Source organism: Syngnathoides biaculeatus, chromosome 20 (genome assembly GCF_019802595.1).
Source record: "Syngnathoides biaculeatus isolate LvHL_M chromosome 20, ASM1980259v1, whole genome shotgun sequence".
NCBI lineage: Eukaryota > Metazoa > Chordata > Actinopteri > Syngnathiformes > Syngnathidae > Syngnathoides > Syngnathoides biaculeatus.
Genome location: NC_084659.1, coordinates 8,642,544 through 8,655,183, shown reverse-complemented (window position 1 = coordinate 8,655,183; position 12,640 = coordinate 8,642,544). Strand labels below are relative to the sequence as shown.

At 47.4% G+C, this 12,640-nt stretch overlaps 1 protein-coding gene across 3 annotated transcripts in view; it reads left to right on the top strand.

The window, feature by feature from the left end:
- LOC133493432 (ELKS/Rab6-interacting/CAST family member 1-like) overlaps positions 1 to 12,640 on the top strand; it is a 68,809-nt gene that overhangs the window by 3,785 nt on the left and 52,384 nt on the right. For all 3 annotated transcript variants that reach the window (XM_061806783.1, XM_061806785.1, XM_061806784.1), the window contains exons 2-5: positions 2,369 to 3,171; positions 4,094 to 4,171; positions 4,358 to 4,513; positions 12,287 to 12,543. In XM_061806783.1, coding sequence (XP_061662767.1) covers positions 2,662 to 3,171; positions 4,094 to 4,171; positions 4,358 to 4,513; positions 12,287 to 12,543 — 1,001 coding nt within the window. In that variant the 5' untranslated portion in view covers positions 2,369 to 2,661. The remainder of the gene's footprint in view (positions 1 to 2,368; positions 3,172 to 4,093; positions 4,172 to 4,357; positions 4,514 to 12,286; positions 12,544 to 12,640) is intronic.

Sequence of the window (12,640 nt, the reverse complement as noted above, 5' to 3'; positions counted from 1 at the left end):
AGAGTTTATGAGGTCTGCGGCAATATGTAGGGTGCGGCGAGAAGACGAGACATTAAATCGTTATTAAAAAAAAGTATATTAATAAAATACAAGCGACAGTGAGCAGCTGAGAAAAATGAGGATTTAAATGAACTAAAGTAAATAAAAGTTGTTGTCGTCCCCCCGCCCCCGATACTTTGCTTAAGTGTTGAGTCACAGAGTGAGGTTGCGCAAAGCCTGATGTATCCGTTTGCCTCTATTTCTGACTCTTGGCTTTCAGTCTCCACGAATGCCACTGCAGGCTCCCTCGCCGCAAAGCTACCGAAGTGACTGGAAAATAGAATGAGAGCGTAATGTTTTTCGCTCACGGTGACATGCGTTTCCATGTGTCTATGCCTCCATTGCACGTGCTCTCAAAAAGTTCTACATTGCAAATTCGGAAGAATGTGGTGCAGTCAGCCTCGGAATGTTTTGCAGATGTTTCACTTTGCAGCCCTGCTTTTGGTTTTTCACATGATTGCCTCGCCTTTGAGCAGATGCGTCGGGCATGTGAGCTTTTCCGCCGTCTTGTGATGCGTCACAAGTTTTTGCCTCCAAACCTGCAATGCCTGTTGTATTCCTCTTTTATGTCAAATTCTCCCCGATATCTGATCTGGACATTGACTAATGTGGCTAGTGTTATCTACGAGGTTATAAAGTGTACGGTACATGTTAGCAACATCATCTACATTTCAGTAGGAACCCCACACACTTGAAAAAAATGGTGTGTGTTCTTACTAACATGGCCAATGAGCTGTTCATGTATGTGCATCTGTCAAGTTGATACCTTTCTCTCCGTAGAGCGAAACCGTCTGCGTGTTTTCACTTGATTGGCCCAGTACAGAGTATATGTGTGCGCGCCTGTCTGCCCTCGTCCAGGTGTGTGTTTGCGGCCCCGAGGGGGGCGAGCGGCGCAGATGGTTTTTCCCCGCTTCTGTCGGGCACACGTGGCCGCCACGGACTGGCTGCAAGTTTGCGCGGCGCCGGCCAAAGATCGCTGCAGTCGGAAGCCTGCGTTGCTCACACCGCTGCGAGGGTTGTGGAAAATTACGGACAGGCCAACTCATGGGGTGTGCACTCAAACGTGAAATGAAGATGAAATCCATCCATGTGTCAGTCACAACTCGGCATTATCATCTTTGGAAAGGCGGTCTCTCTTGTTTTGACACTCAGGAGAAAATGAAGCCATATTTTATGTTAGCCCTCGACATATTAGACTATAAAGGTGTGCTTTTAGGACTGTGCTGGTTAATCATATGCAGGAAGTCCTCAGGTCAAGACGGTCTCGACCTAAGACGTTTCGACTTTACAACGCCCGTCCCTGTCCGCCATTTTGTCTGGCTAATGCATGTCCGTGTTTGCGCGCCGGGAGTATCTTTGCATTTTTTGCCCTCTTTTTGTTTTTAGACATTATCACCCCTAATAAGAAAGCCGTGTCTTTTAGCAATGCTTCTGCAGCCAAAAGAAAATCCATTACCATGGAAACGAAGCTCAAGATCATAAAAAAATTGGAGGAAGGAGAGACGAAAAACACACCACCAAGGCTTCAGTTGGTCGACCGTGGTGACAATTACTCAAGACAAAGCCTGTATTTTAGCGCATGTGATGAAGGGTACCGTTCCTCTGTCGGATACAATGATCACAAAAAAGGTTCTTTGACACTTATCGAAATGGAGAGGATTGAGGACCAGCTTCCTTCGCAATAACTCAGCACAGCCTCCCACCTCTCAGCAGTAATGCGAAGTACAGTACATCATCTTGTTTATTTCAATGTATTTTTTTTTTTTTACAAAGTATTTTGATGTAAATTCTGACCTTAATGGTGGAATCCGACTTAAGTCGAAATTCGAGTTAAGTCGCCACTCGAGGAACGGATCTCAGTCGTAGACGGAGGACTCCCTGTAAATCAAAGTATTGGAATTGCTGTCAAAAGGGAACAAATCGACGTTAGCTCATTTATTATAGCCTACCATTGCTAGCTATATTGTAATGGCTACACAAGTGGTCAAGGATAGAAATTTTTATTTGCTTTATTGAACGAACTGTAAAAAAAAACACACACGTAATAAGCGCATTCTCCTGGCAACTTTACACTCTCATTCTCTGGCACTCATGTCACTCACCAGGCTGCATCCCACCTTTTTAAAGCCTTACAAAGTCCCAGATACTACAGTAGAATGTGAGAATGGTGACATCGAGTGAACAAAAATATTACTTTCACCTCACATACAAGTTATTCTGTTATAAATGCAAACTAATGTGCGAAATAAGCAAATTCAAACCAGAAGCTGGTGAAAATGTGCACGTTTTGCTCACAAGATCCTCTCTCATTTGTCCTCCTCCTCCATAGGTGACTCAGTGATTGCCGCCTTTGTGGAGCGGCAGGCAGCCTCCGTTCGAAAGGATTATAGTGATCACAGGGGTGTCAGCACTGCACCACGAGGTCAAGAAGAACTCCAGCGGATGACGAGGAACAGGAATCGGTTTGTTCTGTTTCTCGCTTTTTGAGGACGTTGCAAGCATCCCTGTGACTCATGTTTTCATCGGGACACGAGTTGTCTCCTTGGATTGTTACGTCCTTCCTCTCTGGTGCTCTCACTTAGTCTTTTATTTTGGACACCAAAACCCCAAGAATCCGTCATCATGTATGGAAGTTCTCGTTCCGTGTCCAAGCTGGATGTCGTGGGATCCAACGGTAACGGGTCAGCGTCAGGCAGCCCCGGACGCTCCCCCCGACTTCCCCGCTCCCCACGCTTGGCGCACCGCCGAAACGGCAGCAACAGCAGCGCCGGCTCTACCGGCGGCCTCACCGGTTCTGGGAAAACCCTATCCATGGAGAATATCCAGTCACTCAACGCTGCGTATGCCACAGGGGGTCCGGTGTATTTCGCCGAAGGGACCGAAGACCCGGTGGGACTCGGGAGCCTGGGCAGCGGGCTGAACCCTTCTCTGCCCAAAAGCACAATGACGCTGGGCAGGGCCGGAGTGAGGGTGGCCTACGGGGTGCGGACCCCTTTTGTGGGGAGCAGCCCAAATGTCAACTCTGGAGGAGGGGGCGCCGGTGGGGTCATATCCAGTGATGCCATCGCGTTTGGCGGGGAGGGGCAAAGTCAGCCCACGCAGGCTTCCACTGTGCCTCACTCCATGAGACAGGTGAGGATTATCCTGCCTTCCTTATGCACTAAAATTCAATCAGTTCAATCAGTTGAACTTATAATTGGCTTGTGGAAAATGCCGTCTAATTAAAACCAGAATAAGCGGCAGTCGGTTTCAAAAAAAAGAGAAGATCGAGCCTCCCACTACCTCTGCAACGTTCGTCATCGCCTGAAATCTCAACTCTGTGCTGTAACGCGGCCAAACGTGAACAAATTGCAGTCGCCAACGCGCACGGTGCACACACCACCTGCCGGTCGACCCTTGCACACATCCGAAAAAATGCGACCCCTGTTATTCTTATCCAGATCATATTTTGGGCTTCACATATACTGCACTGTTCTGTATTAGTTTTTATTGAAGCACCAACAAGTACAAGAAACCGATTGTAGCTGTATTACAATAAGACAAAAAGCGGAAACAGACAAGAAATAAAGATTAACCCATTCGTGGGCAGCGTCCCATTTTTGGGACATCATGATTTTCACGCATCATATCCCTTTAGCATATCAAAATATTTAAGTGTTTTAAGCAGATTCTGTTTTTTTCTACTAAGAAAACCCAAGTACCCTCTCGCGGGCAGCGTCCCATTTTTGGGATGAGATTATAAATTAGTAAAGTTATCATATAATTTAACCATGAACGAAAAAGAAGTGTTGTTACCTTGATTGTGCCCTGTTAGGAGACTTTTATCTCAATAAGGCAAAAATTGCCACCCTGCCCATGAATGGGTTAAGGAAAGAAGAAAGTTGATTACTATTTTAAAAGAACAACATAATGAATATGCTGCCGGGACGGCTCGGCGGCGGCCAGCCGGCTCTCACTTAGTACTTACGTTTAAAGTGTAAGGAACCCCATTCCAACCCGTACCCGTTCCTCAATGTAATGAGGGCAGTTTATTAAAATGCTGTGCATGTCGCAGGTGCGCGAGGGTGCCATGACAGACCTGCAGAGCCAACTGAGGGAAGTGCTGAGAGAAAACGAGCTTCTGCGCAGAGATGTAAGGCCATTTGTTCACACAGGCATACAACATGTAAAAAAACTGAAATCGCGTCTTCAGCAACATTGTACGCATTTTTTTCTTTGCCTTTGCAACACTTTTTCACTCATTTTTATAGACATTGTTGTATGCCTGCTCACCAACAAATAATGGATGCATCACTTGAATGACAACATTGTATTCTAGTTGGATGCGAAGGAGTCCAAATTGAGCTCGTCCATGAACTCCATCAAGACATTCTGGAGTCCGGAGCTGAAGAAGGAGCGCGCTCTGAGGAAGGACGAAGCGACAAAGATGACCGTGTGGAAGGAGCAGTACAGGGTGGTGCAGGAGGAAACGCAGGTACCAAATAAAAACAAACCTTGGAAATGTTTAGGAATAACCCATAGTACTCATAATTCATTCAATCCAAAAAGTATAAACATGAAGATCAAGGATGAACAAACACCGGGTAGGGATGAAACTCAGCTCGGCCGGCAGGAGGTTGAAAATTTGTTCGAGAGAGAACAGTCGTTGTCACTTACGGCCGCATCGTGAGTCATGCACAAGTGTTGTCTGTGCATCTTCACTTGAAAAGAAAAAAATAACACTGTGGTGCTGTGAAACTGACCCACACACACACTCTTCAGTCATGCCGGCGTCCTGAGCAGTTTATTTATCAATCCATCCATTTTCTTTGCCGCTTATCCTCACGGGCGTCGCAAGGAGTTGCCAGCCAATCGCAGGCCACATGGAGACAAACAGCCGCACTCACAATCACACCTACGAGCAATTTTAGAGTGTCCACTTAATGTTGCATGATTTTGGGGATGTGGGAGCAAACTAGAGTGCCCGGAGAAAACGAGGAGAACATGCAAACTCCACACAGGCGGGGCCGGATTCGAACCCGGATCCTCAGAACTGTGAGCCCAGCTGATCCACTGCGCCCCACATTTGTTATTTCTAAATAAATATATTAGATTATTCCCACATTTTCCCCACCATCAGTGTGACCTATAACCTGTATAACTGAAGTCAAAAAATATTTTGATTTGTACAATTCACAGGTTCCATTCATGGTATAAAAAGTTTGGAAATGATTTGTGCTAGTTTAATTTTTTTCAATCACAAAAAAAAAAATGAATTAGAGAGCAGTGTGTAAACTTAATCGTATTTGGAGGGAACACATGTTAAGACATGAAAAGCGTCTTCTCTCGTGTGTTAATGTGAGCTCCTCATTTCACTTTCATTCTTCCTCTCGTACCCATCTAACCCCCAAATTCCTTTTCAAGTCCCTTTTTTTCTCCTTCCTTGACACCCCCCCTCCCCCCCCACACACACACACACTTTCTATTTCAGTTCTCCCGCGGTGAGTCAGCTCTCTCTCCTGCCCTCGCCACCCGATCGCCACGTTAGAAACGAAGCGCCCTGCCTAATTTTACGGCTATACGTAGCGCGTGCCCGCAGGCATGCCCGGTCACGCCTCCCCGCGAACCCCACCACCCCTCATACTCCTCGTTTCGGAATGTTCACCTCGGCTCCACCCTCCCAAGCTTCCTTCGTCCGCCACACCTTCCATCTACATTATTCTCTTCCCCGCAAATCAAAGTCGCCCAACAGTCATTCTTCTCCGTGGCAACACGGATGCTACCAAACGTACATTTTAACAGTTTGGATCCAAGAAGCTATTTCTTATTAAAAAAAAAAAAAAAAAAAAAAAAATAATTTTTGGGAGCCACTATAGCAATAAGTTGTTCACAGGGTTCAATTTTGCTCAAAAATGGCAAGAGTTTCTGTTTGAGTGTAGACAGTTCTTGTTTTCCGCCTGTCTTTCACAACCTTCTGTCCATTCTGCCCTGTGGAGCAGGCTGACCGTTGAGCTTAAACAAACAGAATCGGAAAAAAAACACCCCGGCGTGACCATATGGGTTCTTCTGACCGCTGAGCGTGCACTCCATTTTGACCTTTTTTTTTTTTTTTCTGTTTTTGGTCACTCACGCCACAGTGCCTTTCTGTTACGTGTGATCGTTTTCGCTGTAGTCGTTTCATCGCTGCAAGAGGAGGGAGGGAAAAACAGGGAAACGCGGGGAAGGGAAAAAAAGGAGCAAGGAATGCCTGGAATGCTGCAACGTTATGGCTTCCTTCTCTTCGTTTAATTCTCCTACATTGAATCCTCTCCGCAGGGGCCCGTCCAACAAAGCTCACACTCAAATGGTAGCCATCATTTTCTCCGTGCGCCAGTGGCGAACTAAACAATAACTGCACTGTCCTTCCTTCTCGGGGGCCGCTAAAAACTACCGGCTGTACTCGGAGCCGCGTGACGTCAAAGGCGGGGTGTGTGTTTGCCAATGTAGACTAAAGCGAGAGATACAGGGCGAAAGAAGGGGTCTCACGCATCTTGTTAAAGGGTTGTTTTGCATGCTATCTTTGTGTATTTCTGTGTGTGTGTGTGGGGGGGTGTTGTCTGTTCTCTTGTTTGTTGGGGTGTGTGCCAACTTGTGTTTCTGTGTCACTTTGTGTTAGTGTGGCTCAGTACAATTGAGCTCGTTGTGTAGTGTCGGGCTCTCTGTACATGGACGATGTTGCATTTGTACATGTCTTTTTTTATTGCATATGAATTTGGCAGACATAATTAGTAAGTATCCTTCAAAAAAAGAGGCTTCAAACTGTCGCTTTCAGCATAAAGTTACTGTCAAACTTCACATCAAACAAAGATAATTTCTGTATTTAAAACAACCACACGGTCTTCACTGCCCGAATGCTAACGTAAAATGAGAAACTCCCTTGGCACGTGGGATAGCTATTAGCATCTCGGTGTTGTTACCTTTGAAGCAATGGATATATGAACACAAATGGTGCAGCAACTTGTATATATTGAAACAATATCAAAGTCCTATATTCATCATCCTCTGTAAAGCACGATAAATATTACTGCCGTACTGAGAATCTGAGAAAAGCTGAGTTTCCGGTACTGTACAACCTCGGTTCTTGACCACAATCCGTTCCAAAAAGCAGTTCGAGAACCAATTTGTTCGATAACCGAATCGATATTTCCCACGTCTGCGTGCAGAGACTGCGTTATACACAATAACAACGCGCGTCGTGGATCAGCTGACCGGGCCGCCCACGTTATGTTTATTTCCGTGTTTTTTTGGCACCGTGGGAATTCACAACAAAGCGCGTTGTGGGTCAGCTGGTCGGGCCGCGGGGGCGTTCGAGTACCAAAAACGAAAGCCAATTTGTTCGAGAACGGAGACTTTCGAGAACCGAGTATTCACTGTACAGTACATCTGCATTTTTCTTACACTGCCCCCCGGTGGCCAAGGGGCACACACCGTAATGAGCAATGTGCATTGAAGGGGGAGGTGTGACAGGGCAGCACGCGACGCGTTTTTGACACTGCAGCCTTTCCCTCACCAGTGCAGATTTTTTTCCTGCCATCCAAGACAATTAAACAGTCTTGCATTGCTTTGAATAAATTACGGATGAACACGCTTCCACCCGTCTACGTTGTGGCAAGGTGTTGCCCACACGCACCGCAGGAGAGAGCGCGCGGCGTGCTGACTCATTAAAGGCTTATAATCCGCCGCTTAATGTTATTACATTTGAACTGAGTATTTCTAATTTCATTAGCGGTCGAGACGTTTCGTTCAACACAATCCGGCAGGGGGGGGGCCGCCGCTCGATATTCAAAATCAAATGTTCTGCGCCTCCCCTCCTCCCCCAAAAAAATGACTTTTCCCGGTGGAGTGGACACGAAAAAGTGCGGTGGAGAGGAACGGAGAAGGGGGGGGCGTGAGATGGAAATGGTGCCAAATAAAAACTGATTTGGGGTGGGTGGGAAATGGATGAAGAAGGCGACGGCCGATGGAAATAAGAGAAGAAGAAGAAGAAATAATTAACTGACCTAACGAGGGGGAGAGTGTAAATGTTATGCATTAAAAATGGATGCCGGGCATAAGCTGAAAATAGATCATATTGATGATGAGTGATCAACGTTTTTGGCACATCGTGTCCCCGTGTAGGGCGGCACGGTGGCTCAGCTGGAAAGCGTTGGCCTCACAGTTCTGAGGACCCGGATTCGATCCCGGACCCGCCTGTGTGGAGTTTGCATGTTCTCCCCGTGCCTGCGTGGGTTTTCTCCGGGCACTCCGGTTTCTTCCCACATCCCAAAAACGTGCAACATTAATTGGACACTCTAAAATTGCCCATAGGTGTGATTGCGAGTGCGGCTGTTTGTCTCCGTGTGCCCTGCGATTGGCTGGCAACCGGTTCAGGGTGTACCCCGCCTCCTGCACGTTGAAAGCTGGGATCGGCTCCAGCACTCCCGCGAGTCTCGTGAGGATAAGCGGCGAAGAAAATGGATGGGTGGATGTCCCCGGTAGGTAGAGAAGCCACAATTTAGACTCGGGTAATATGACTCAAGTAAAAAGACTTTCCACAGCGAGAAACTGAGGTCCAATTTGCGTTATGTGCTGTGGTTGGTTGACCTGGTGAGTTCCAAGTGGAGTTCTTGTAGGCTGAAATGTTCATATTTTTACGCAGAGCACAACATTTCTTTTTCGGAACCCGCCTCACTCATTTAGCAACACTTACTCAAAAGTCAATCAAATATTTCAGTGTAATCGGACACACGGTTGTGCGCGAGTTTGAAAGCCTTTACGGCCGGATCACGGCTCCGGTCGGACCAGGAAAGGACAGCATGCTGACTAAGCAGTTTATTAAAAAGTCATCTCTTGAAGGGACATCTGCCTTTGCTGCATGATGCGCACCTCAAAAAAGACAGCGGCCATCATCTGCGTGTCATCGCTCACTTCGGCCCGGCCTCCGTGACCTCGCGCTGTTTTCGTCAACCGATGACTCATTATTTCCCCCAACCGTGCGTGCGTGCTTGCGCCTTTTACCTCTTTTTCATCGCTGACAGCGAGAAGGAAGCCTTTCAAAAATGGCCGCACAGCGCTCATGCCTAACAGATGGTCCTCGTGTTTGTTTAGGAAAGATGGAGGGAGCGGGCGAGAGAGGTTAATAGGTGGAGGGATGGGCAGGGGAGAACAGAGCAGATGGAGAGAGGGCAGGGAAGAAGGAACAATCGAGAAGCGAAAAAAAAAAAAAAAAAAAAGCCGCATTTGAGTCTTAGTGGTCTTGGGCTTTGACGCAGCCTCGCTTTGTTGGCGTTCCACTGGAAAAGACAGATTAGCAGGGTGGAGACTTTGACTTTTCCGACAGTGACTCCCTCCTTCTCTCCTCACTTTCTCCACCCCCCACCCCCACCCCGAGGTTGCTGTGTTTGCGTGCCGGAGCCGGCGGTAGCCACGGCTCTCCTTATATGGAGCGACGCTGGACAGGAATGAAGCCGGTTGTACGAAGGCATTCCCGCTCTAACCCCCCCCCCCCCCTCGCTGTGCATCTCGGCGTGATGTGAAAGCGCTCATGTTAAATACATGTGACAGCTGGCTGCTCTCCTAACGTTTTTCCTTGCCTGTGAACCCAGCGCTGACCCTGATGCCGCGTCTCAATGTGACTGATTGGGGTCAACATTGCTGTGGAGTCGCCCTTTGGCTGTTTTGGATTCGCTGTTTATTTGTTTGGACTCCAATCCATACATATTCTCGCCACCCTGATTTGTTGTGCACGCAACAAGCGGAATGTAAAACTATTTTCATTTACCCGCTTCTTTTAAACCAGGGATTATTTTTGTGTTCTGTCCACCATGCATCCTCTTAAACCAAGATGTCAAAGTCGTGACCAGGGGGCCAGATGTGGCCTGCCGCATCCTTTTATGTGGCCCGCGAAAGTTGTTTCATGTTTCTTGGCAAAATCTGCTCCAAAATTGCAAAATAGTCTTCACTTTTCAGAATATTGCAAGGTTACAAGCATATTTTTGTTACTAAATCCATCCATCCATTTTCTTTGCCGCTCATCCTCACAAGGGTCAGGGGAGTGCTGGAGCCTATCCCAGCTGTCAGAGGCGGGGTACGCCTTGAACTAGTTGCCAACCAATCGCAGGGCACATAGAGGCAAACAGCCGCACTCACCGTCACACCTAGGGGCAATATGTGGGAGGAAACCAGAGTCCCCAGAGGAAACAGGCGGGTCCGGGATTGAACCGGGACCTCGGAACTGTGAGGTCAACGCTTTACCAGCTGCCCCACCGTGCCGGCTTGTTACTAAATCACTTTTTAAAATAAATTCAATACAAGTTGAACAGGGCGGCAGGGTTTTGGCCTCACAGTTCTGACGACCCGGGTTCAATCCCAGCCCTCCCTGTGTGGAGTTTGCATGTTTTCCCCGTGCCTGCGTGGGTTTTCTCCGGGCACTTCGGGTTCCTCCCACCTCCCAAAAACATGCAACATGAATTGGACACTCTAAATTGCGCCTAGGCGTGATTTTGAGTGCGGCTGTTTGTCTCTATGTGTGGTGTTCCCGTTGACAGCTGGGATAGGCTGCAGCACTCCCGCGACTCTTGTGAGGATAAGCGGCTAAGAAAATGGATGGACAAGTTGAACATTTAACCGTTTCCCTGTTGTTTTTCAAAACAAGATATCCATCTTTCTCTGTTGTTGTTTTCACATCTGTACATTGGTTTTGTAATCAGAATCAAACTCCTCCTTATTTGCCAAGTGTCGTAATATGATGAGGCGTTTCGACACGGTAATCACGGCCCTCCAAGGGAAATCATATCTTCATTTTGGCCCACGACAAAAATGACTTTGACACTCCCGTCTCAAAGTGCGCGAGTGGGCGTTTTTGTCGCGGTGCTTGCGGCCATTTTGCCCACGCGCTGTGATGTACGTACGTGGGTCCGTCTTTGTGTACGTTTATATGCTCGTGTTTGTGAGTCAGGGGCGGCGAGTACGCGTGACTCAGACAGCGAGTGAGGGATGAGATGGAGGAGTAACGGCCGAGAGATGCTTCATGTTAAAGGACAGCTGAGCAGCGGCTGCGGGGAACGCGGAGGCGGGCGGGCCGGTTGGGATAACGTGTCGCCCACGGCATGTAATTCTTTTTAAATGCCATATTTTAAAGATGAATTACTAAAATTCCCAAATTGTCGTTTTCCTGCAAATCTCAATCCCACTTGTTGCAAAAAAATAGAACATTTATTGTTTTTGTTTTTGTTTTTTTTTTAACTAGGCCATATATTACCCACCTACGTTTTGATCCACAAATATGCATCGGATCAGGCATGTTATGGCACAAATATATATCATTTTCCATTTTTTTTTTTTTTTTTTTGTGGTGGTGCCCCCTTTTCATTGGCGATTTAACGCTCTGCGCCGCTGTAGCCTTTTCTCGCTGAATCTGCTGCATTGTTTTGAAAGGCCTTCTAATGCACGCCTCAATTATTTTGCTCTCCCGCGTCTCCTTCCTTCTCTCAAGTGGTCTGGCATTTCTCGGCTGCACGTTCCAGCTGCGTCTGCCGGTGGGAGATCTGCCGCATTCCGCGTGGACCGTGTGTGCGTCCCCATTATCCACACTAAATCCCTCGCACGAAACCTTCCGAAGTGGGCACTGCTTTCCCCGATCTGCGTTCGCGCGCGAGCGGTTGTTTACCCCGAGCGACTCTGATGTAGTTTTTGTATGCTTGATGAGAGCGGCTGTGAGTCCACGTTTGCGTGCCGCGCCGTTAATTTATGCCGGAATTGTCTGGCATAGGAATTGTTATGTTCTGCAAAGATTTCTACTTATAAACATGAACGTCCACGCGCGTTATTTAAAATTAATGGCCGTTTTCATCACTGCTTGTGTTGGTTATTCAGCCGAGAAGAACAACTTTTGATTTTTATCTCACGCATTGTTTATTTGTTCAATGCATAAAATAGAGAATTAAAGTGATAATTTGTAATTGCGTATGATAAATTGCTACGTGAACATTTTTATCTTCCTCCGTCCTAATTTCCACGCCTCGGCTACCTGGGGGCAGTATACTGTCGTACGGACATGCGGATTGGAGTGTATTGTGGTCATGTCTCTCTATGTGTGTTACACCACCATTTGTGTTCAAGTGTTACTCAATAACACCGCTGTGCTGATGCTATTCGTTAGCTTATCTCTGTTTTTTTGCATAATTTGTAACTTTGTATACAGACTTATATTTCAAGATTCTGAAACCACGTCTTCCGTCTTTGCCACCAGCATCTCCAGTGCACCATCCAAGCTTTGCAAGACGAGCTCCGAATCCAGCGGGATCTCAACCAGCTCTTCCAGTCCGACTACTCGGAGAGCGGCCGCCTCGGGTCCCAGGCCGTCTCCCCGCAGGAAATGACCGAGGAGAACTTCCTGCGTCTCCACGGCGAATACGAGCGGCAGGTTAAGGAGCTCTACCTCCTGAGGAAGACGGTGGAAGAGATGGAACTGAGGATCGACACCCAGAAGCACACTTTAAACGCAAGGTGGAGTTTCAATCTGCTCGTTTGCTCATGAGCATGTGAATATTTCACCTGTAAAGTTTTTTTTTAATTACCCCCCCCCCCCCCCCTCACGCGACAG